The sequence below is a fragment of the Delphinus delphis genome, chromosome 6, assembly GCF_949987515.2.
Source record: "Delphinus delphis chromosome 6, mDelDel1.2, whole genome shotgun sequence".
In the NCBI taxonomy this organism is placed as follows: Eukaryota; Metazoa; Chordata; class Mammalia; order Artiodactyla; family Delphinidae; genus Delphinus; species Delphinus delphis.
In genome coordinates, this window is record NC_082688.1 from 72,153,866 (window position 1) to 72,180,601 (window position 26,736).

The 26,736-nt window shown below is 37.9% G+C and overlaps 1 protein-coding gene across 7 annotated transcripts in view; it reads right to left on the minus strand.

Annotated features, from left to right (window-relative positions):
- Positions 1-736: 736 nt before the first annotated feature.
- The window catches only part of ELAVL2 (ELAV like RNA binding protein 2), a 139,984-nt gene continuing 113,984 nt past the window's right edge, over positions 737-26,736 (minus strand). For 5 of the 7 annotated variants that reach the window (XM_060014850.1, XM_060014848.1, XM_060014845.1 and 2 more), the window contains 4 exons: positions 15,023-15,176; positions 11,503-11,728; positions 4,108-4,146; positions 737-3,495 (listed from right to left, as the gene is read on the minus strand). In XM_060014850.1, the coding sequence (XP_059870833.1) occupies positions 3,165-3,495; positions 4,108-4,146; positions 11,503-11,728; positions 15,023-15,176 (750 nt within the window). In that variant the 3' untranslated portion in view covers positions 737-3,164. The remainder of the gene's footprint in view (positions 3,496-4,107; positions 4,147-11,502; positions 11,729-15,022; positions 15,177-26,736) is intronic. The other 2 variants (XM_060014849.1, XM_060014847.1) reach the window with 1 other exon arrangement.

The window sequence follows — 26,736 nt, forward strand, 5'->3', positions numbered from 1 at the left end:
TAAAAAAAAAGAAAAAAAGCACTTCATTATCGTATCAAGTTTTCTTAAGTTCTACAGAAGTAGAACCTTTGTATAAAAGATGAGCAAGAAATATTTTCCTTCCTCCACAGATCTGCTAAGGATGCTTACCAGGGCTGAATATGTATGTGAAACACAGCGTTGGCAGAGGTCATGATTTGTACACGTGTACTACATACATCAACCCTAACCTAATGGAAACTGAGTTTCTGATTTTAGAGGAGTCTCTTGATAATCTGGCATTGGCAACAAAAGTTACACTCAACAACAGTTGATTCTATGGGTGAATTAAATCTTGCCAGTGGCAGCAGAGTAAGTTACCTTCCTTCTATTTGGTTTTTCTTTAGCTCAAGTAAATGTGTGAGGACAATTTCCATTTGTTTAAAAAAAAAAAAGTTACTGGTTATTCAATCAGAGGTATAGAATGATGTCAGCATCCAATTACCCAAACTGTACAACTAGCCAATGAAAGCACGTATCCCTATAAAAATTACCCATCGAGTTAATGTTTGAAAGCTAACTTATCAGAAGGTGTCATTCAAAAAAATTTTTTTGCACATTCTACTTCAATTAACATGCCTTTTGGAATACTTTACATAACACTGCTTTCAACTAAAGCTCTGAGGGAACCTCTTAACTCAAGAGAGCAAGTTTATTAGACTGAGCACAGGAGCCCCCAAAAATGTATAAAGACCTACTCACCACACTGTTCTTTCCCTTCAACTTTGTTTATTGATGTACTGAACATGAAAAAGTACAAAGAATCCAAACACAAAAGAAAACATGTACAGCCTCTTAAATACTCAACAGAATATATTTTCTATTCCAACAGATGTGAATTAAGTCATACTGTACAACTTCAAATAAATACCAGCCTTACATTTTATTAAGTGCTCTGATAAACACTGTAAAGTGAAGCACAATTTGCATGCCCTCTCATCAATGCCTTGGTTTGCTACAGTAGTATAGGAAAGAAGCATGTAGCTGCTGTTTTCCCGTGAGGGAAACCTTATTTTTTTTAAGTATATACATGTATTTTGTTTTTTAGTTTTTTTGTTTTTTTTTAAATGCAGGTTAACTCTGACAATCTAAATGCACCTAAGGATATGAGAAAGTGCTAAGCCAATTGATTTCTGAATAGCATTGAGTGGGTCAGCATGAAAACTCGCTTATTCACTTCAGCACGCGCCTCACAGTATATGTACTGTACTATACTGAAAATTTTTATAACTACAATTTTAAATAATAAAAATAAAACTCAACGCAACTGCAAAGATAATGTACAACTATGTTATGCATAGCACATTGCCTGTTCTAAGGGGAAGCATGTGAGCATCTCAGTTTATACAAAAAGCAGGACGTAACTATATAGTTCTCAGTGCATCCTGATGAAGGCATTTTTGCCTTCAGCTTTTTTGAAAATTTATTATAAGCTAGATGCTAATCAGAAAATATTTTGTATTTTTTAAAATTTCTTTCATACATGGTAAAGACTTATTTTATTATTTCCCCAAATAGTGGTTTAAGCATCATACAAAGTTAAATTTCAATAGCATACAGATATTTATGACTTTTGTATGAAAAATGTAAGGAAATTTGTTCAAAACCTATGGTTATACTCATTTTTTTTTTTACCACAAACATATTTATAAACGAAAATGTAGCATCACCATAAACAGCTGAAGCTAGACTATCTACAGACAAAATTAGCAACAAATCTGATGCACTGTAAATTCAAGTCCTCAGGACAACAAAAGTGATTAAGCAAGACCTCAAATAACAATGTTAATGCCATTTACAAAGGAAAAAACTGATACAAAAACATTCAAAACCTGAACATCACTTGGCATGTAAGGAAAAAAAAAATCAAATTAGCTGAAAGGTTCATAACACAAGGTCTTATTTACATTACACAAAGCTCAGGTGTTAGCCTTGAACATAACTTTCAAAATACCTTCAAATATATCCAACTCAGATCACTTTTGCCGATCTGCTGCAGTACAAATCATGTGCAACATCTTTTTTCCTTAAGACAAAACAATTCTTCAAACAATACTGCAAGTACATCACTAAACACCATGAGCTCTATCTGAAGGGATTTCTTTAGGAAGAACAGATTTTTTTTCCCCCATCTCGTGGTAATTTAAACTTCTTGCCTGCTCTTATATATTCTTTTGTAAATTTTTTTTGTTTCAAAATCACAAATCAATGTGAGCCACCTATCACATAATAACCAGGATGATCAGACGCTCCACTGGTGATTACAAAAACGAAACCAGCAGTGTTTCCCCCATTGATTCTACGCCTTTCATACAAAGATCTCAAAAGTATTTTCTACATCATAAATCTTTCTAAATTTTCCAACCACTGCAAATTTCCTGGTAAATTTTAAAAGCTCACTAGGTGTCATATGAAGAGATTTCTCAAAGTATTCAAGTCAAAATATTTGTTCCAGGACCAGTAAAAAGTTTCTCCAAATTTTCTTTTTTATAAAAATAGATGCTTTTTTTAAACCCACATCAAAGAGGCTCTTATCTCTTTGGCAAGGTACTGCTTTACGAAAAGTTCTCCAGTATTCTTACAATAAGCGTTTATAATGTAGCCCCCCTTCCCCAACCCAAATCATAATTACAAAATAAATACTGTTTTTAACTTCATAAATAAAAATGTAAACTTCAAAATACTTTTCTCAGACATAACAGCAATGCTTTAAATGTAAACCAAACACAAAGCTAATCAGAAAAAGAAAAAAAAGGGGGGGGGAAGACACAACCAACTAAAGAATTACAACACAAAGCCTCAATATTTACTCACAGGTTCAAGGCAGTTATGTAAAAAGAAAAGAAATGACTTCCCTTAGCTGAAACACTTTAAAAGGTCCACCTTCTTCAAAGAAGGCAATAGAATGCAATGTGACAGGTAAAAACCCTGTACCTCTTGTCCATATTCAAACATAAAAGATATTTAAGAAGTTTTAATTCAAATACTAGCAATAAAAAATCTCACATATTTCTTAGGATGCTAAGTAGTCGTTTTATCCCATCTCAACACTGACTTACAAAGACATTTACTAATGTATAAAGTTTCTCTTAACTTGCCTTTGTTGTATAGTTTTCATATATAAATGGACTGAGGACAAGAGCTCATTAGGCTTTGTGCGTTTTGTTTGTCTTAAAGGAGACCTGCAGTACTCTGTCTCCCAGACGGTATCCATTGAGGCTAGCTATCGCCATGGCAGCCTCATCATAGTTTGTCATAGTCACAAATCCAAAACCTTTGCATTTATTGGTGTTAAAGTCACGGATGACCTTCACGTTGGTGACAGCTCCAAAAGGCCCAAACATTTGCCACAGGATACTCTCATCTGCGTCAGGAGCCAGGTTGTACACAAAAATACACCACCCTGTTCCTGGGTGCCCAGGGATATTAATTCCAGCCAAACTGGTCATTCCATCAATGGTCATTGGAGAAAACCTACTAAACAAAATAGGAGAAACACACACACACATGCGCGCACACACACACACACACACACACACACGCACGCACACACACGCACAAATAGAAACAGAGGTTGGTTACAGCAATGGACTTAATTCTTTCCCCTTTCCCATCCCAAGAGTTTCGGTAACTCCCCTCCCCACAACAGATACATACAACTATTTGAGGTTTCAACCAAAGTCGGTGTGTGGCTTGCAGTGGCATGCTATAAGATCACGGTATTAATAAGTTATGAAATGGCCACATATGCTGTATTGAAAAATATTACTCACAATAGCAAAGAAATAAATTTGGAACTGGCTTCATGAACTTAAGCAGGACTGGGGGCAAGAAGGACCAACACAGACAGAAACATGCTATAACGTCGCAATGCAAGAGAAAACAAATAATGGGGTTTTTAAAGGCCAGGTGGCATCCAGTGGTATAATAATATTCCTTGAGTCAACCGTGCTTCAAAAACAGCTTTTCATTAGGCTGTACATGCAAAAGAAAACCCAACACAAACTTATGAAGGGTGTCACTCCCCAAATCAAAGAAACTAGTCAATTATGGGAAGGGATTATGGTTATCATGAACCTCTATCATTACCTCTTTACTCCATAAGCCATATTGAGCAGATTGTCCAACCTGCAAAACACACATTTAGCAAACTTCAGTTTTTAATTTTTCCCCTTGATGTCCAAGAAAGCTGGGCTCGTTACTGCCATCTTCCAAGGGGATTTTTATATATTAATTGTATGTGAAGTCTCAGAACAGTGGGGCTTCTTACATTTCTGAGAGGATGGTACCCACTGCCATAATACAGTAGCTCTTCCAATGGATATAGTTTATCTCTACAAAGGTCAGGGAAATCACTGGTGGTCATCTGAGGAAACCCTTTCAAGAGGAAATGTGGAGGCTCTGGAATACTTAACATTTGGGTTCTCACCTTTTGCAGGCAAGTTCTAAGCACTCCACATGCACCTACATGTCCTTATATTATTTTTAGTTTTCAGAGCTATTAGTTCCTGAGTATCATAAGGCACTCAGATTAAGGGACTTGCTCAAGGCCAAAGAGTTAGGAAATGGTGGCATCGATATTCAAATTCTGCAGTTTACACAGAATTCCATAAATTTCCCTTCAACCCCCCAAATACAAAGGACTTTCATTTCTTAGAATCAAAGTGGTGTTATTGTAGGTAAAAAGAACCTTATAGACAACCTCAGCTGAACCTCCCATTGCTCAATGTATTCAGCTGAGGTCCACAGAACCTAAGACGACAGACTCACTGAGCAACAAAGCAAGGACTTCAGACCCCAGTCTGACGCTTATTTTGATTGTCCTACAAGAAGTATAGTCCCACTACTCAGGGTGTAAGAAGCAGGTAGATAGAAACAAACTTAAGTGAGCTTCTCTTAACAATTTTTTTTTTTTACGAAGTAGATGGCGGTGGGTGGGTACTCTTTAAAACTCTCTACTCTTTTCCTGTTTCAAAAATTAAATTGATGTCTTTAAGCACTTGATTCTTCTTGCTTTATCAGTTTCAAAGAAACCATTCCAATGTTCCACATTTGTGCAATGAGTACCAATCAATGACGTGTGTTTAGAGGAGGTAGGCATAACTGAATACCTCAACGCCACAATGTTCAACACTCTCCGAGTAAGACCCTGGGTCAGGAGAACATTTTTTTCTTTAACAGCCATGAACAGTTAAGTTTGAAAAATGTTTCAACCTTATTGTCTAACCTGTGGCCTCAAGTGAGGCTAGAGCACACATGAGAAAGCAACTCCTCCTAGTTTCATAAAAGCCTCAAGACGCCTCCTTCTGGTCTTTCAGAACTGGACAAAGAATCTTCACAGGTTCCTATTCCCAATTACCTCTGCACATTTGTGTGTTTCGTAAAATTAAAAAGAAAGAACCGAGCTGACTGTAATGCAAAGTACTATTAAAAAAAAAAAGGAACAAATCACAGTGACAAAGGAGCCTCATCTGTGTGTGGTGTGTGCCTTGTCCCTCTACCCTCTCAGGAGCAGGGACAAGTTCATTACTCATCGTACCACTAATCATGGAGCACAGACAGATTGGGTTACTACAGGTTTACAATTAGTATCTGTTGACTGAATCAAAGCATTGAGGTTACTAACATTACCCTTAACTACTTAATCCAGAGTAAGAACTATCAGAAGGGCAGACTGGGGAGCCTGTTTGCACATGCAAGGGAGAGAGCACATGTATGGAAAAAGTACACAGGTGGGAGGGGGATTTTGTTTTGTGCAGAGGTAATGAGTATAGTCAAAGATGCCATACCCTTATACTCCAAAGTAGAGGCCACAAATACCAGAAATAAGGATGCAAACAAATTAGTAGCATCAACAATAAAGTAATCTGATATAGATAATTTCATAGAATTGCTGAATGATCAATACAGAATGCATTTGGCATATGACACCAGTAGAACAGAATAACATATTGAGGTCTGCTTCCAAAGTACTCAAAGGCTCAGATGCAGAGACACCAAAACAGAGTCACATCATCTCTGCCCATTAATTGTGCAGACTCTATCACCACCAGCTTAGGACACTAACCAAAAGTCCAGAGACAGAATCTCCTAAGCAAGTTTTCAGTATTTTCTAAGTAGGGTAGAAACCAAAACTGCCCCAGAAGTGGATTACATGTGTTAAAAGGAGAGATATCTCATTTCTCACTCTCCACCCCAGGATTCTCCAGGCAGGAGGCCTAGGACTTTTATACTAGGATCTCTGAGGACCCTCTCAATGAGCCTCATATTTGCCCTACCTGTGAAATCCTGTGTGATACCACAATCCTGCCCACTGATATCTTCACTCAATATTCACTTTAGAAAAAATTCAATCCTATGCAATTCAAGCCAAGTTATCTGCCTCTCCCTCTCTCTCTCTCTCTCTTTGCTCTCCTTGCCCCTCCCTCCTCTCCCATCAACAAGGAGGAACATGGCATCTAAGAAACAGGACCTAGGCAACACTGAAAACCCCCGCCTGCCCACAGTTGGACCTAGCAGTTTACCCTGCTCTCAGTGCCACACACCCACAGGAGCTGGGAGAAGGCAGTGTGTGCTCCACTAGGGTACCATGTACCCCAAGCCTTGTAGAAGTTGGAAAACTGTCAATTCGGCAGTTAGCTCAGACACAAGGACCACTATTACTCTCCAGAATTATACATTTTTTCTGGGTCTGTCCAGAGTTCAGGGACAGCCATCTTTTGCATGTGATCATTTAATGACAGAAGCCAATTTTTAGTGGAGACCAAGTTAATAGCCTCCAGAATGACCTAGGAGGGGTGTGTGTGATGATATACAGCTGTATGGCAAATAAATATTAAAGTGTCCAATACAAATTTTTTCTAATTTAAAAATAAAGTATTCTTTACTCATATTGAATAAATGTACTGCATCCAAAGCCCTCACTCAGTCCCCATGCATCACATACTCTCCTGAGGGAAGACTGAGCGGTCCTCAAAGGGAAAGTGACACAGTCACCTGTTCTTTAGCATGGGTATGATCCACTTTACAAATAACACGTTAAGTGGATTTGACGGGATTAGATTTAATTAAAACAACCCTCAAAGAAGAGGTAGTTTTAAAAAGATTCCTGCAAACAACAAATCATCATCACCATCATCAGAGGGAGGATGACACCAGTAAGGAAAGCCCAAGTAAATAAGAAAAGAGAGAGTTGATTCTCTCTCCTACTCCTAGTACAAGCTACACTATGCGGTTAGACAAAATAATCTAACATGTCTCACATGAAGTCAGACAAGAAATTCCAAATTATCAAGATCATAATTTTATGACTCTTGCTTTAAAGGTATACTATTTACTAAGATATTATGTAAGTGAAAAATGAGCCAGTTAGCATGATTAGCAAAACACTGATATATTGTTTATTTCATCCTTATTTTTATTTTCTGTTTATGATTAGGGTTTATGAATTAATGAATATAATAGCACAAGCCCCCATGTGCATATAGTTTATGACTACATGCCTACTTTCTGATTATAAGTGGGCAATATTTTGAATAGAATATTCCCATTTCAAAGCTAGATGTTTATAAGTAGAGAGTGAAAAGAAGGTACCTTCCCAGTTTCCAAGAAATTTAGCTGACAGACTATGGGAGGGCCTACACGCAGTTGGAAGGGGAAATGTCAGTCAAAGTGAGAAATAAAAATATACAGAGAGATTACTAATGGGTGAGAAAAGAAAACTCTGAACTCTACAAATAATGGTTCTCAAAACCTCACTAAAGATCACTGACCAAGATCTGCTTTGAATTCAACCCACAACAAGATCATCAACTCATCTCCTTATCTAATTCCTGTAAACAGAGGAAAAAAATTATTCGGGACGACTGATACCAGTTTCTTCCCAAAGTAAATTGTGATAGTGCAACCGGCACATGCCTTAAATGAAACTCAAATGCTGATTTAAAAGGCTCCTTTAAAAATGCATAAAGGCTTATTATAGAAGCAGGCACACAAGCCATTAGACTAGACCACATTTAATAAAATTAAGGCTGCTGCACAAGAAGAGAGATGAAAAAAATTTGGCTGAAAGTTTAATTCAGATACCATGTCCCAAGAACATACTTAAGGAGCTTGAATTACACTATCCATCCAAATAAACAAGGCCGGTCTTATTTTGAAAACTGTAGTCAATTAAATAAGCATATTAGATTAGCAGTGCTCATGTTAAAATAATTCTCTTTCTAATTATTCATATGGGTTGACTGAGCCATAAACCTCCCAAGCCCACTTTTAAACTTAACTCTTATTACATGGATTTTAATTTTTTTTAACCTTAAAAGATAAGGTACATTTCATAAATATTAAAAACATCCTTGGCTATTAATATTTATAACTTGTATTCGCTAATGTCTCTCAACTCCCGAGGCACTATGACAACATAAAAACACACAGTGCAAAATTTTCTAAGTGTTCGCAGGAAGGTGACAAACTCAAGGCTGAGAGCATGAGAACACAGATACTAGAGATAAAAGATCTAGGTAATGACCTAGGCCTGAACTACAAAAGAGCAAAATACCAACAAAGCAAGCCAGTCCTTCAATTCAAGAGTCCTTCTGAGATGAAAGAAGATTCAACCTTAATTCAATCGAATAAGGAAAAAAAAATCAAGGTAATGACAGACCAGGTTCAAAGATATTAAAGAAAAGCAACCAAATACACAACAGGGTAAACTTAAAATCTAGGAATAAAGGCTCTCAATTTCTTATAACACTGAATCTAAACCAAACACCTTCACTGAGCTCAAAGACTAGTTCATAATTTATTATCTGAAGATGGATTATGAGAAATGGGGTGACGGAGACAAGAGTTAAGAATCTGAAAGTACAATAAACTTCTTCCCGATTTTCTGAAACCCAGTTTCCCTTAAAACAGACAACTCTTATTCCCTTTTTCCAAAACTTCTTTTTATAGGAGATAAGGAAAGTAAGAATCGCTAATCACATACAGAACTAAAAGATAAAAGCACAGAATGGGCAGAAGATAATTTTTAAAATATTAAATCTGATCATCAGAACATCCTGTAAAGCTTTACCGAATTTAAAAAAAAAAAAAAAGCATGCAGGGAGGGGGCTAGATGATGTTGAGAGCAGATGAAATAGCTATCAACAACCTAATATTTGAGTCACCTACATGCCTTGCCATTTCAATAATCAGGCACTCTCCTGGAGATCCTATCATTTCAGTCCTCTTGCTCAATCTTTCTCAGAATTCAATCTTGATTTTAAGAGCACAGTTTTACTCAGTAACTACCATAAAACAAAAACCAGAGGTTAAATTGGGAAACACCAAAAATAACAATTTAAACTAATACAGCTTTCTACTAACATCAAACATCTTGTATTTTCACAGTATTAAAATCAACCAGTAAGTTTCAAACAACTTTCTTCTACCTAATAAGCTCAAAATTCTTTTCTAGGCCCCAAAGAGCTCTGAAGTTAACTGGATAGGCTGCCTAGGAAACACCTCTAAAATTCCTTCATGCATGTCTGTGCTAAATTTGCAAAAAAATATTACTCACTTAAGATGCCACACAGGAAACCTACAGGCAGAGTTAAGAAATGACTGTGAAATTTCTTTCTCCGCAAGGGCGAGGAGCAAGCAGCCCCATGCATGTCTTCCTCCAGCCCAATCACCAACCACCACAGTCAAAAGTGGCAGTGTTCCCTTTCTACCAATGCTTTTTTTAAACCTTACAAAGTTAAAGCAGAGAGCGAAGTGAACACAAGGCTTAGTAAACTGGGTACCAAGTCATACAGCTCCAAATGGAGCCTCTGACAGTAAACCCTCTTCTCCCAAGGCAAAAGCCACCCTAAGTAGGAAATGAACATGGTGTTTACGGAAAATTTCTTTCTCACACCTCAGGTGACATAATTTTTTTTTAAAGGAGATATTTTACTAATTTTTATCTTTACTCTCTTCAGCACTCTAAAACACCTGAATGAAAAAAATGCATGTGATTTAAGCTAGAAAACATGTAACTCTTTATTAAGCTAAATTTGTGATTATATTTTTGGTAATTAACTATTTTGCTCCAGCAAGGAAATAAAATTGATATTCACTGGTGATAAAAAACAAAACAAAAAAATACTAGCATGGAGGTTACATGGCATTATGGCTGCAGTATACCATATGGCCAAAAAGGATATTAAAAATGTTACGGAAAATAAAAAATGTTTATGTCTCTGTGTTCTGTTTAACATCTAAAAGTCATCATTCTTCTCACATGCAGATTAGGGGTTTTTTTAAGTGACTTAATCTGGTTGTTGCCCCAGTATTAGAATAAAATTTGAAAAATCAGAATATTTATACCCATCTATGAGACAGAATATCCTCTTTGGGCTAAAAATGCATGGTCATTCTATGGACTAGAGAGAGGTTAGAAAACTACCACCCACGGGCCAAATCCAGACTGCCATCTGTTTCTCTACAGCCCAGGAGCTAAGAATGGTTTTTACATTTTTAAAGAGTTGTTTAAAAAAAAAAAAAAGACACGCATCAGAGACCATGACCCACAAAACCTGGAATATTTACTATCTGGGCCTTTACAGGGGTTTGCCAACCTCTAAACTGCAAGGAATAAAAACCTAAAAAGGGAAGAAGGAACTAAATTATAAAAACGTAATGTCATCACATAAGTTAGGTACCCTTAGTGGTGCACATATTATAAAACGAAGTAAATGAAAGAGCTTGACCTAAAAATTAAAACACAAGGGCTTCCCTGGTGGCGCAGTGGTTGAGAGTCTGCCTGCCAATGCAGGGGACATGGGTTTGTGCCCCTGTCCGGAGGATCCCACATGCCTCAGAGCGGCAGGGCCAGTGAGCCATGGCCGCTAAGCCTGCGCATCCGGAGCCTGTGCTCCGCAACGGGAGAGGCCACAACAGTGAGAGGCCCACATACCGCAAAAAAAAAAAAAAAGAAAGAAAAAAAAGAAACACAAGAATAAGATCTTATCAAGAAAAAAACTAAAAAGGGGAATTTGAAAGCACTGGAAACAGTTAAGAAGACCCCCAGCATTCTGTAGGTCAGGGTTTCTCAACCTCAGTACTACTGCTGTTTGGGGCCAGATAATCTGTTGCTGTTGGGGGCTATAACTGTACATGCAAGGTGATTAGCAGCATCCCTAGCCTCTCCCACTAGATGCTAGTGGCACCCCCCACTCAAGCTGTGCCCACATAAACGTCTCCAGACACTGCCAATGCCCCCAGAGGGGCAAAACTACTCCTGGTTGAGAACCACTGCTGTAGGTTATTGTCCTTTTGTCCCCACCCTGGATATTTGCAACAGACACTATTCCCCAAGTAGGTTTTCTCTATGCCCATAAGAAAAAGAAAGAAAACAACAATAATAATAGCAAACCGGAGACCCTGTCCGTAAAAGTACTGGACAATGAACCTGAGAGTTCTGAGTTGAGTAGCTGGGCATAAGAACCAGACCAGACTTACCTAAAACGCTGTGCCTGCTGAGCTAGTGGTCCTGGATACCTTCTGTTTGGAGACTGGTACAGCTGGGAAAGGATGGCCTGATTTGTTTTTTGGCTTGGATTATTAGCAAACTTTACAGTGATTGGCTCTGTGGCACCAGGAGGTTTCTGGCCATTTAGGCCTTTGATAGCTTCTTCTGCCTCAATCCGCTTGTCAAATCGAATAAACCCTACACCCCTTGATATGCCTATGGTAGATGTGGGTAAGGATTTGGGAAAGAGGGAGTGGAAGGAGACAGGAGGGAGAGAAGAAAGGATAAATTAATTTTTCCTTCTCAAGAACATGTTTTCACCCACATATAACATCTGCCACAAAATCACATGAGGAGAAAAGTTTTACCTTGACTTAGTAGCAATTCAGTATAGCGTTACAATTTTGTATTTTTTTAAATACATGAAATGCATTAAATTAAATTAACGCATTTTAAAGTCCATTACCACATGCTACCAATAAGCCAAGAAGAAGAAGAAAGCACACAAGCATATCCATGTTTCCTTTCCCCACCTTCTTCTCTCCCTCTCATGCACTCACACTCTTTAAAAAACTCAACAGTATGCCTGACTTGTACTTTTCAAATTATGCTACTGGACAAACAGTTCAGAAATCATGGGCACAGTAGCTCTTTTTCTTGTTACAAGGAGAACAGAAACAGACATTTGTTAAAAATGCTAAAAAGCTATGCTAAAAATATATGCACAGTGGTAGAAAAATATATTTCAGCTACATTTTTAAACAATATAATTCTACTTAATCATATTATATAGGAAACCGACCCTTTAAGAAAAATGCCTGAAGAGGCTTTTCTGGTTCCCTGAAGTTCCCCCACTGTTTTTAACTGGCTGTTCTTTATTAGAGAAATAATATTATATGGAGAAAAAGAGGTGAAAGAGGAGGTAGAGTTTAAAAATAAATAAGATAGAAGTAAAGCCTCAAAGCTCTCTTTCTTTGGCAGCATTTACTTCTGACTACGGAATGTCATTCCCTGGCTCCTGCTCTCCCCACCCTGAGAGACAAGAATGGGGGAAGGCAGAGGGATGGCCAAATTCCTCTCCAGCTTTTGAGAAATGGTAGCAGGAAACCCAACTCATTCCATTTAATTAGCTTAACAGGCTATTTGGGGTGGCCATAGCTGGCCATCATGAGATTAGTAGTTGTAGGGAAAGACTTTCTTGGCAAGCAAATTGGTAGTAGCAGTACCAGCTTGGGACTAGCAGTGAGAAAAGCCTAGATGATTCAGAGTATGTCACTGAAGAAAAGAGTGAGAGGTTGTTAAGAAAGATAGGCTAAGAAAATGCACTAGACCATTATGATTTATAGGAACTTTAAAAAAGAATAAAGGTCTGCTTGCTTTACAATTAATACTGTGTAAGTTGAATGGCTTAGAATTTTACTCTAAGGTAGATGAGGCATTTTTTCCATATACACGTACCTCAGACAGCCCCTATCACTTCACCCTTCCTATTTAAGCTATACCTGCTGCACAGTATTACCACCTGATGGCTGAATAACAAAATTGCAGGATTTTTCATTTTAGGTAAAGTGGATAATTTCACTCTGTAAGTCTTAAGTATAAAGATGAAATGGTGAAATGACAGCAAATCTATCCTTTCAGTTATCTATTAAGAATGAATAACCCCTAGGACTTGACTATTCCATAAGGAAAGCATTAGATAAGCAACGAAATGGCCTCTATATAGGATGAGTCATCTAAACCTATGGTCCTCAAACCTGAGCATGCATCAGTATAACCCAAAGGGCTTGGTAAAATGCCCACTCTGAGAGTTTCATTCATTAGGTTTTGGGTGGAGCCCAAAGGAGGGCTCCATTTCTAAGGAGGTTCCAGGAGGATGCTGATGCTCCAGGTGCAGAATCACACATGAGAACCACTGACTAAACCAGGAGGTGGTGAGATAAATCCACCTGTGAGCCTATATACTCAGGATGGACTTGCAGTTAAGAGATGGGCTTTCTGTATCACAGGGGAAAGAAATCTACTTTTGATTCACAAGTCCTCACTGAGAATGAATGAATGAAAAAGCATGAAAAATATGAACAAAATATCAGGCCATTTTTGTTGCTCTAAACAAATATACCTAGATTGCTAGGCCTGGACTTCTATTTGACCCCATTAGCAGTCTGTGTTGTACAATACACTGTGATAGAATGTATGATAATTACAAAATGCAGCTAAGAAGAAAAGACCACATTTGTATATACCTCACTGGACTAAATTTTCTCCATACAGCAAAACCTACAGGCCATTCTCCCAAGTATGTGAATGATGGCAGATATCACTTTACTCAGAACTCAGAAGTATGGTATTCAGACTCTGTAAGAGGTAAACTAACAGCACAGAGGGGCATAACATAGGCTGCTTCTGATCAAATTCAGATCAACTAAATTGATCGTCACTTGAAGAATTAAAAACTTGGCCTAATTTTACTCTGTGGTCCGTTGTTTCTTTAAAAAGAAAAAAAATCACACATTGCAATGTACAACTATCTCCACAGGTACAATAATTATGAGAGAGAGAGAGAGAGAGATGGGAAAGGAGAGAGAAAGAGAATAGGGAGAGTGAAGGAGGGGAGAAAGAAGAAACGCACAGAAAAAAGAAAAACCTATTTTCTTAAAAAACAAAGAAACCCCACCCCCCAAAAAAAGACTACTCACAAAATCTTAATGTGACTGCTTAAGTATATGGCATTATAGGTTATTTTTCCCCCTCCTTACCATGTTTCCCTAATTTCATTATGTTTTAAAAAGAATATTGCTTTTACAATAGAAAACTATGCCAGTGCCTTATTTTTAAGATCCATAATCAAATCTATATTGCTAGTTTTTCTTTAACTCAAAGCTTTAGCAGAAGAGCTAGCTCCCTTACATACAAAATTTTTAATAAACATATTAGTCTTCTTATTTTGGTTTGGTTAAAAGTAATATAAGGGCTAAAATAAATTTTTAACATTCAAAATTTTAAACTCTTACACATGCCTATACAACAAAGCATGGACCTGAAAAATAGCCTTAACAGCAATTACCAGCGTAGATGTAGTGTAATCCGCTCCTGGAGAATTAGCTGCACTAAACTATGTTTTTCACAAAAATAAGATTGTTTATTAGTACTTTATAAGGAGGATGGGAGCTTTTTTCATGCAGCAGCTTGGAAATGAAGATTAATTTGTAATAATTATTTGTAATAACTTACATGTAATAATTATACTTATAAATTTATTACAAGCCACAAAACAGACTCCAAACCTGCACCTTTGCGGAGGAAATGACTCAAGCTTGCTCACTACACTCCACAATCTATTCTTATCCATGCATATCTATGAACAGTCCCAGCAGAAAACTGCATTTTCTGTCCCACATATACCTTTGATGTGTTCCACAGGTAAGACTTCTGTATGGGAAGGCAGAATATTTCACCATCTGCCAGTCGGAAAGCAGAAAAGATTGTCCAGAGCAGCTGCCTACTTACCAGTGACCTGGTCAACCAGAATACGAGAAGTAATAATGCGTCCGTATTGTGAAAAAAGTTGTTCCAACTCCTTCTGTGTCATTGTTTTCGGAAGTCCACTGACGTACAAATTTGCATCTCTGATAGAAGCTGAACTTGGGCGAGCATAGGAAACCTGGAAGAGAGCAATGAAACGTATATGCACACTCAGTGACCTCCCTTCCCAAACTCGAAAACTGCCTCAAGTTAGTTAGCAGCTTCTGCATTAGAAGTACACAACAAACACTGAAGTGCAAGCAAGTCCAGAGTGAACTGTTTCATTTCTGGAGAAATTCTCGACAAGTGAGAAACACCATTCCCTTGCATGGAGAGAAGACAGTATTTACCCCTAGCTTTGTAAGTGTTCAAAACAGACCAATGGTGCACATAGCAGAGTACTACTCATGGCAATAAGTTATCCTTGAGGGGGGAAATCCCCCTAAACTAGGGATTTAGGCTCAATCAGAAGACCAAGCTTAAAGATTCTAAATTCACCTGACACATCTGTGTGAACTGTTTTTGCACTTCTCCCATCTCGGGGGTTGGGGGTGATGGTACAAAGTTTCTGAAGAATTTATTATAAGTACTTCCTTTTGATTTATTCGAAAATAGCTATCGTCCTTAAATTGCAAGAAGTTGAAGCATGAATGAACTGTACCTCCCGTTATCCTTTGCCTACTGTCTTCTTGTCCACAAATCTCTTTAATCTTGATTTTCAAAAGGTCTTAAGTCTGTCTATTGGTTTATTGACTTTACCTGCCATTTTAGGTACCCTTTCAAAAAGCTTCCCATCTTTGAGATATAGTGTACAAATTTCTACCAGGATGGAAGACACAACAAGTCCATGTGTATCTATCATCAACACTCTTTACATGAACTCCAGGAGGAAAGGAGCTGTATCTGTCTCTCTTATCACTGTATCTTAGCACATCACACGTGCTAGAATATCTGCTGAGTAAAGCCAGGATAGTACCCCATTGATCCCGTAGGTCCACAACAGTTTGCAAGGCACACGGCATTCAAGGAGAGTTCATCACGTCATCTAGATCTTGCCCAAACTGTGACCAATAGCTCTGTGCCTATAACCTATCTCTGCCAATTTTAAGTTAGCGCTGAGTCTCATGTGCTATTTTAACCTCATTTCCTTTAGTTTAACTGTAAGCTCTTCCGGACTGACTACTAGGACAGGACCTTCACAGTATACCCCATCTGCCAGACCATTCATAAAAATGGCCAATGAGTCTACTCCTGGGCTTGATTTGGTGGAGTACCATGACAAGATAACTTCTGCCTGTTCATTGTAGCCATTAGTATCCACCTTTAATCTGGCTCACTGCTTACTGCAAAACAAAATAAAAAAATACCGTTTCAAGTTAAATAGTTTTTGATATTTGGTATGAAACACCAAATATTTTCTCCATGATTTCAATTATGTCCACAGTTCTCTGTGTTATCACTATTTTTTTCTTTCCAGAAAAAAAGACAGGTTTTATAAAGGTCTTGCTCTCTTTCACCCCAATCCCCGTAGTGTTAACATTTAATACTCTTACCCTTTATTCAACAAGTTTGCTCAATCACAAGTGAAACTATACCTGCTGTTCCAAAAGCTGTATTTGGAAGTCACATTAGCACTGTCTTATACTACAGACACAGGTAATTTGGAATAGTGGTGGAGAAAAGATATATAACTATTCACATACTACTCCTTTTTTCTTTATGCCTAAATACTTAAGAACAATGAAGATTGGGGAACTTAAATATAAGTGAAAATTAAGAAATGAAAGAAATTTCCAAGTGCTCAAAATAATTCAAATGGAGTCTAATCGTGGGACTGCTAAAAACTGATAAAAACAAAGCAAATTAACTATATGTGCATTCAGTGACGTGAATACATGAACATCCAATTTCTTTTCTAAAATACAATCCTTCATTACCTGGGTAAGCTAAAAATCCCACCACTCAGACACTCTTAGAATCTAGGACTCTAAGGCTTTATTTCAGTGGCAGGGAGCTCTCACCAAGTCAGCTGTTAGTCTGCTCCAGATTGTGTGACTGAAGTGTTCCCCTTATAAAGAGCCACTTCCCATGGGCAACAGAATAGGCACCTACACATGCTCAGAGTTAGGAGGTTTACTTCCAATGACTGATGAAGCAGGCAGCCTCAACACAAGCTCAAGCAAAGGTGACACCTCTCTAACCAATATGCCTGGGCTCAAAACCAGGTTTAATTCATTAAGGGCTCTTGAATTTGAACAAATTTTACCTTCTTTGTATGGTTAATAGGAATAATAAAATAATCTCTAATCCACCTAAACTGCTATTAGCACAGAGCCTAAAAAGCTAGGTGACTACACTATATTTACCTCTACATGCATCTGAGAATATAGGTAAAGACCTCAACCATTACAGTTGAGAGTAACCTGAGTCCCTTACTGTGTTCCAGAATAATTTACTCACGCAGTGACATTCACTGCTTTGTGCATTTCAGAGGAGTGTGGGTGGAGTGTTTTAAAAGTTATCCTAAAATATATTTAGGAAAACGGGTTTATATTTAGTGCTTATGTAAAAGCTTTGAAAACATACTTGGGTCAGTTATGTTATCTGCATTTTTTTTTTTTCTTTCAGTGTCTGGTCTTCAGTTCACATTGCTTCTTTAATTCCCAACCTGTATTGACTATATTTTCTTATTTTCTGTATTCTCGATGCTCTGGCATTTGTGGCCTTGATCCTGGAGAGACTGCCCCTCCCAGGAATAGCTAATTCTAGAGATAGTAAATGACTCCCCCGTGAGGTACCTCTGATACACAAACCAGTCAATCCAGAGACCACACCCCCAACTCCTTTATCAAATCCTCACATCAAGCCAATATTCCTCCTGCTCTAAATCAGCTGAGGGCCAGGTAACTTACAATCAGGGACCACCCCTATAGACCAGAGCCCTCCAAAACTACTCAAACTACCCAACGCCAAACCTACTCAGTGTACCTGTCCTGCCTTGTCCTTAGCTTTCCACTAGGACCCAACAAAAGCTCTGGGCCATGCTCTGCCCTCTCCCCTCTGCCTCCTAGCCATCCCTGGTGCTTGCCCATGTGGCCTTGCATGGAACGTTGTGCCTCCTGTTTCTAGAGATCTGTTAAGTATAAACTTCTTCCTTCATAACAATCATTTATGTGTCTGTATGTAAGGTAAGACACCTGATTAAAACAAATCCCAGGTACATTTTTAGAACACAGCTACATTAAAAGGGCTCCAAGAACCAATAACAAACCTTCTCAAAATATTGTTTTTCAGTAATTTTGTCAAAGAACTGGTTCCTATCACCACAGGCAGACTGGGTGATTGATTATATAGAAGCTCATGGTGGTAACAATATTTCCATTTAACTTACACTTAGGGGCTTATGGGACTTCATCATTTGCAAAGCATTTTCAGATACAGTATTTTGTTTGTGCCTCACCACAACCCTGTGAGGGCACACATTAGTATTTTATAGCTGAGGAAACAGATATAGACAAGGTAAGTAAAATTCCTAAGGTTATACACAAGTGTTGAACTCTGGCTTAAAATTCTGATCTTCTGAACCCATGTCCTTGTCTCCTTTGTCCGGTTTTCATGCCACAATACCACATTACAGTAACTAGTTCATCAGTGCACTTGTTCTGAGAGTTTGAAAAATTAAATTAATCTTGATTGTTTCTTAAACACACACGCACAGTGAAACTGAGGAGGACAGACAGAACAGGATGACACCAAAAATTACGGTTAAGTCAAGTTATTTTATTTTCCCATTAATATTTTTTAAAGCAACTTTTCCCAAGAAACGATGAGTGGCCACTAATTGCAATTAACTGGAAAAACTACACATCATAATAAGAATTCTGAAATTAGTTTTATTACTTTCTAAGTTTTAGAATTCCATTAAATGAGCATCATACCACCACTCCCCCTTGCCCACTTCCAGGAAATAAAGATGAAGGAAGGGCAACTTCTCTCCTCCCAGATCAATGTGCTATGTCTCCCCTCTATACGTTTATTGTTTCTTGGGATTAAAGCAGCCCCCCCCTTCCCTCTCTATCAAGGATATCACTGTCAGCAACATCCTCCCTTCCAGGAAACAGAAAGTATTTCTTCCTCTTCTTCTACCTCAAAGGATTATAAACAGAAAACATACTTAGACCAAAGTAGGCAGAAGACTTGCAATAGGATATGGACTTGTATTTTACTTTGGAGATTCAAATCAGTTTCCAGACCAAATTTTCTATCTGGCAATTATCAGCAATTCTTGACTCTGATTTTTCTGTGCGTCTGGAGCTCTAAGTGGTGCCTGGCTTTAATACTTACCTAGAGAACTACTCTTGGGCTACCTGAAACCTCAAAGTGTTAAGTCTATCTTTGTGGTTCTTCAAGACTAAAATAAAACCCTGTGGAGAAGATCCAAGACATGGTCTTGTTTTATGGCAACTTCTTTATTAGAAATACTTCGATAAAATTGAGTCATTTGTAGTGAGGTGGATGGACCCAGGGTTTGTCATACAGAGTGAAGTAAGTCAGAAAGAGAACAAATACTGTATGCTAACACATATATATGGAATCTAAAAAAAAATAAATGGTTCTGATGAACCTAGGGGCTGGACAGGAATAAAGACCCAGACGTAGAGAATGGACTTGAAGACATGGGGAGGGGGAAGGGTAAGCTGTGACAAAGTGAGAGAGTGGCATGGACATATATACACTACCAAATGTAAAATAGATAGCTAGTGGGAAGCAGCCGCATAGCACAGGGAGATCAGCTCAGTGCTTTGTGACCACCTAGAGGGGTGGGATAGGGAGGGTGGGAGGGAGACACAAGAGGGAAGGGATATGGGGATATGTCTACATATAGCTGATTCACTTTGTTATACAGCAGAGACTAACAGATCATTGTAAAGCAATTATACCCCAATAAAGATGTTTAAAAAAAAAAAAGAAATACTTTGATACAATGAACCTCCAGCATATGTTCCAGTGGGGTCAAAATAGCTTCTTCTTTCACCAAGTGAGAGCTGTTCTCCAATCTACACTCACCGGATTAATAGATAGGTTTGGATCTTACATTTTCACTGCCATTTAAACAGGTAAATATTTAATGCCTGAGGAGCAAGGTTATGAAATATCAAAACTACTAAGTGAAGGATCTAATTTAAGAGGCAGCCAGAGAGTCTTCAATTTAAATATTTAAAGATGATACAGAAAGTACAACACTGAATACCAATCTACTCCAAAGATAGCAATTTAAAACTCAGGTTTATTCTGGAATTCCTCACAACCCTACAAGTGATATAATAAACAAAGACAAGCAGTGCTGAGATTACTTGAAGGGAAAAGGATGGGAGACAATCGGAAGTACCAGACAAATAAATGCTCTAGCCAATGGCTTCTCAAACTGTTCTTCACAAATGAGATCAGACTGGACAAAACAGAGATAAAAACAGAGTTATCAAAGTAATTAGGTCTTGAAAATGGAATAGTTTGAGACACAGTATGTTCCTTGCAATTAAAACCTCATTTCTTCATCAGCAACTAAAACTAATTATACATTAAACATTCAAGGACAAGTAACACATATACTAAGAATGGGCTATCAAAACACAAGTTAATCAAAATACACAGAACTAAAAGAAATGAAAATATCTTATGGAAAGAATTGATACTTCATGTACATAGTAAAGTTTAAAATCCCTGCACATCACTTTATCAGCAGTCCATCTAAATGCTTTTGTCCAAAAATACAACTGCTCTCAATTCTCTCTGCTTCATCAATGATCAGTGACAGTGAACATTAATACCAACAGATTAAAGTGATAAGGACTATAAATGAACAAAGCAATCTCTTCTTTATTAAACTAAGGACATCTGAAAAATCTCCCACTGGCAAGATCACCATTGAACAACTTCTATCACTTGTCAATTACTGACCCAGGACTACAAACATTAAACCTGAAAATTAGATACTTGCCACTTCAGACTTTTTTTTTGAAAAGCTCCATTCAATCTCTTCAGCTGAAAGAAGTGGACAAGGTCATAGTTATGCCTATTTAAACTGAGAGTTAATTGCTGCTCATATCAAAAAACGGAGTCTTGATGGGACTGAGGAAAATGATACTATCGCTAAATAAAAATTAGCTCCAGCTCTGGCAGGCAGTAGCAAAGGTCTTATGAAAGCATCAAGGCTTTACAGGCAGGGAGCTATATTGGACCCTCCAAGAGAGCTCAGAAACACACAGAAAGATGTGACCTCTAACCACAATTCAGGCCACAGACCTCAAAACCCACCAAAAGGAAGCAATGTCCTTTGATCTACTTCTAAACGCAAAACCCTACCAGGAACAGGTCTCAAACACACACCAAGACATACACATATCCGTCCAAGACTAGGTTTTGCACAGGACAAGCATGTTTCACAGAGGGCTGCAAATGAGTAGACTTGAGAGAACAAAGCATACAGAAGTAAGTCCATAAGAAATTAAAGATTCCCTCTAGCAAAGGTGCTGGAGATAAAAGGAATAATCATACCTAACAGGAAGACTTAGTAAAGGTACTGTAGGTTAGAGCAGTTGCCTTTAAGAGGTATTCCAAGAATACAGAATACTGCATCCATGGAAAACACACACGGAACCTCAAATTTTACTGAGACTGGGTTGGTTGAATGCTTTCAGTCTATATCAAGATTGTCTTGATTCAAATGAGAAGTTCAGAGATACCACAAAATACATTTGATTGGGTTATTCTGTGCTTAAAATCTCTCAGGGACTCCCTAATGCTTTAAGATTAATTTCAAGTTTCTTAGTCCATTATACTCAGGGTACTGACTAGCTTCTCTATATAAACACATACAACCTTCAGTAGTTTCCCAAAGCTTCCTGCTCTCACTTCCCTGTGTTAGTGTAAGCTGCTCTTTCCAGTCATCTAAATTTTCGTCACTTCAGACTCTGCTTGGGCATCACCTAGTTTCTAAAGTCAACTCTCATCCATCCTCTCCACTCTAGTCTGAGCTGGGTACCCCTTACCTGTGCCCACACTGCATTGTATGCCTTGTTCTCTTAAATACTGAAGAAACGAAGATGTACTCATCTGTTACTGTGTCTTGTGAGTGGCTTAACTGCTTGAAATATGAAACCTTGTCTTTATCCTCTTTGTTCACCCTAGTACCTACCAAACATATATTGTAATGAGGATGATTTATCATCACACACTTATTGAGGAGACTTTATTTTTGAAATCTTGTCTAGAAAGTTAGGAGAGGCCACAATCTGCTAATATACCAAAAATCCTATGTGATGGTACTTTCTGAATATACTTGACTGTAGATTCCACTAAACATTAAAAAAAAAAATGAAGTCTCATTTTGTAAACTGGGGATTCAAATCTCAAGAGGCAATAAAACCTTAAACACAGTTATATGTTGCAGGGGTGGGGGGTGTCGTAATTTTGGAGCAAAAATACAGATATCATTTAGTCCAAACTCTTTGTATTTAGAAAAAAAGGGAAACTTCATACTTGTCCAAAGACACAGAGCAAAAGAGTTGGGTGTGGAATACCAGAGTCTTGACTCTTTGTCAAGGGGTTTTCCATTACACCACTGGCTGCAACACACAGTCTGAAACGATGCAAATTTCTAGAGAAATGATCAGACATTTATAAGGAGATACTAGAAAAGATATGCGAGAAGGAAAGAACCTTAATTTTGCCAAATGTTTTCTTATACATAAGGAAATCTGAAATACATCAAATGAGTCTTTCCCTTAGGACAGTTACTGTATTTCTCCTACTAGTAGTGCCTGAGAATTATTTAGGAGATTTATGAGATATTTGAGAAAAATCTAATAGGGGTGAGGGGAGTTGAAGAGAAAAAAATAAATCAAACTAAGAATCCTGAGACTGGAACTTCCCTAGCAGTCCAGTGGTTAAGAATCCGCACTTCCACAGCAGGGGGCGTGGATTCGATCCCTGGTCAGGGAACTAAGATCTCATGCAGTGCACTTCGTGGCCAAAAAAAGAATCCTGAGGCTAACACGCTTTACCTTCTTTTTTTAAAAGAATCACGTACCATTTAAGATAAAGGGAAAACAGCAACTGGATGTTTTACACCAGAGGGACTTTCCCAGTTTCACATCATTTCCAAGTTTTAGTGCAACATCATTAAATAAAATTCAAGGCAGGTGATTCTTATACCCAACTTAAAGGTGAAGCTAAGAATAAGTGATCATATATGACACTGTTAAAAACAATACTAAAACTACTAAAGAGCCATAGGAAAACAAAAGTATGTTGGTTGTGAAATCTGTATGACACAACTAATCATAAACGGAGGACTTGACAGATTAGATTTCCCTTTTCACACATCTTAAACACCCTCTGAAAAATTACCTTAAGCAGAGTTTATTAAATGTTACCCAAAACAGTTTCATCCATGTGCATCAATTAAATGAGGGTCCAAATAGGTTGTCATGACAGGCATCTTTATTTTTTATTAAACTATCATAGTTGGCAGGTATCTGTCCTTTTATTGTTGCTTCTGCTTTGGCTGTAGTACACAGTTGGTTCAGCAAGGACTCTCATGCTGGTAAAAGCAAACATGAAGTCCATGGTAAAGATATTCTTGAAATGCAACTTGGAGAGGCCACAAATACCTTCCAAATTCCTCAAGATCTTTGCACGCAAAGAATTTACCAAAAAATAAAACACAAGTAGAGCAATGGTAGTGGATATGACATCTGAATGCAGTGTGTGGTTAAATCATATCCACTACTGCAGTGGTGGTGGATTAGTCATTCCAAGGTCTAAGCAGGAATCCGTCAATTAAAGTGTTCCGTATTCCATTTCCAATCCCATACCTTCACTTAGCTCATTAAAATTTTAGAAAGTGATTTCAGTAAAGTGGCATGAAAAAAAAAAATAGATGGGAGTTTCAGCTGTAACCACCGAAGAATCCATTCCTGCTTTGTCTATATTAAGTTGTTTTCAATAGTGGTTAAGAAAGCAGATTCCCTTACTTTTAATATCTAAAGTGAGAAATGAGCCTCTTTCTTTGGCCACATAATCTTTAGAAACGTCAAGTAACATGAATAATGAATAGGCTGGAATTGAGGCAAACACGAGTTAGTTTAGTACTAGGTCAAAAAACTTACGGCAAAAGGGAATGCACTATTACTGGTGAAATTCGGGCCACAAGAGATCATATTTTGAACTAGTGGCCTGAAACTGGTGCTTGCACTAGAACTCTCCAAAGTTACAAGGGAGTAAGATCATAGGGCACGGAGTCTCACAGAACTAAGTTCAGGTCTTGGCTTTGTCACCAGTTATATAACTTGGGAATAATTTCCTTAGGTCCTTTGAAGCGGGTATTTCTTTATTTGTAATTTGATGTTAATGATAGTCCTTACCTCACAGTGACTTTACAATGATTAAACAGAATGAGAAAACTAAGAGCATAGAGCTGGAGAACAATAATAATGTTTTCATCATAATATAATGATTTCACATATATAAAATTATGTAACAATACAGATGATGATAGCTCCTAGTATTTATTAAGTGCTTACCATGTGCCAGGTACTGTCCTGGGTATGTCACATTTATTAATTCAATTGATCCTCATAACCAGGGTATTAATTGGTTATTATTATCAGAGGCCCCAATTTATGGAAGAAAAAAACTCATATATTACCAGTATCTCTGAGGTTTGGCACAAGGAAGATGTATGTACTTTAACAGAAAAACAGTTCAAAGATTAAGTAAAGCTTCTTCCAAATCTATTGCAGTTATTATCAAAACTCTCATTACAATAAAATTTGTAATTACAATATTACAAAACAAGTATTTTTTAAGAGAAGAGCAGATGAGTAGGTTGGAAAGCCTGAGCCTGGCTGAAACAAAGCATGATGGAAAGACCATCCTACTGTCATACACAGGGTCAACATCCAGTATCTTTTTTTTTTGGCTGCACCGTGCCGCTTGTGGGATCTTAGTTCCCCAACCGGAGGGATCGAACCCAGGCCCTCGGCAGTAAAAGTGTGGAGTCCTAACCACTGGACTGCCAGGGAATTCCCATCTAGCATCTTTAAATGGGCTGATAAGAAAAGCCAACAATTTCTCCAAAGAAACTGCCACATATCAAATCCTCCTACTTCTTCACTCCCTCTCAGAGGTCTCTTAGAGCTTAATGTGAAATGCAGAATGAGAAACAGGATACTTTTTTGGTAGACAGTAGTAGACACAATAAATGGACTTCATGAAATAGAGCCTAACATCAAGTTAGATTAGGGTTACATGAATGTTTCTGAATATGGGATGGTTACAAGAGTCACCAAGAAACCAGGGCCTAATGACTCAATGTGAATTCACACTATGAAAAAACACTAAGAATCCTACACTAGCAGGGAGAATTGTAAATTTTTCATTTTAGACACTTTCACTAAATATACTCTGAGGACGTTAGAGAGATTTAGAGAAGGGAAATTTCAGTACTTAGGACTCAATACCCAGATGTGCTTGGGCTTCTCCAACACTAGCAGAGCAGCAGACTGCCTCAGAGCCTCCCTGCTGCCCCCAAGTAACTGGGAGCACTGCAATTCACTTACAACGCTTTTACAGTATTAGGCTTTAAGCTCCTAAAGGGTTGAAACTTATTCTTATACATACAGTCATCCCTCAGTATCCAAAGAGCCCCTGTGGGTACCAAAATCCACAGATGCTCAAGGTCCTCATATAGAACAGTGTAGTACAACAAAGAGAGTCAGCCCTCCATATCTGCAGATGTGAACCCGAGGGCTGCCTATATGTGTGTATGTATGGATAGCCCCATCTACCAAGTAAGCACTCCAATACCTGCTGAGTGAATCTATTCCACGGCCTCCTGCAGGGGCTATTTCTGAAGTACCTCTCAGACAAGATGACTAGAAGGTGTGATGCTTGTCCAAACAATCTGGCTTTTTGTGCTTCACTGGAAACAATACAAGTTAAATTGGCTTATAGAAAAATAGCCGTACTCACCCAATTCTTAGAAAGCTATTCTGCAGTAAAAGCTCTTAAGGGTTCTTTCAAGATTCTGAAACTTCATCAGACGCAATCTCCAACAAAAACCATACTATCAGGATACCTGTCACAACTTTACCCCCCAAAATAAAGTTAAAATATAATTTATGTAATATTTGAGCATCTAGCATGTCTAAGGCACTGTCAACAGATTAAATAGCTGAGTTACAAAGTTAAACCTAAAGAAGGGACTACACGCTACATGTGATATAAGTAAACTGGAGCTGTTTAGAATAAAAGCTAATTAGTTTTTTTTTTTTTACTGGTTGGTAACGTGTGGAAAAAGAAAAAGGTTCTCAACAGGCCAATTTTGGTAGGTTACACATTCTAGGACTTTCACATACTCCATCTAAGGTTTGAGAGAGAAAGAATATACGGAAGAGACACAGATGATAGACAACAACACAGGCTCATGTGCATTATGTAGAAAATCTCACGTAAAAAAATAACAGCTAAATCTTCATTTATTGTAGAAAAGAAAAAAAAAGCCAGTAGGTCCCTTATACACCCATCATTTGCCCGTATCTTCACTGAATCCTAACACCTAACAGGAAGCCACAGTTTCACTTTTAATTTCACTTAAATTGTGAATTTTCCCATCTTTGAGTACATAGAGCAGGTCT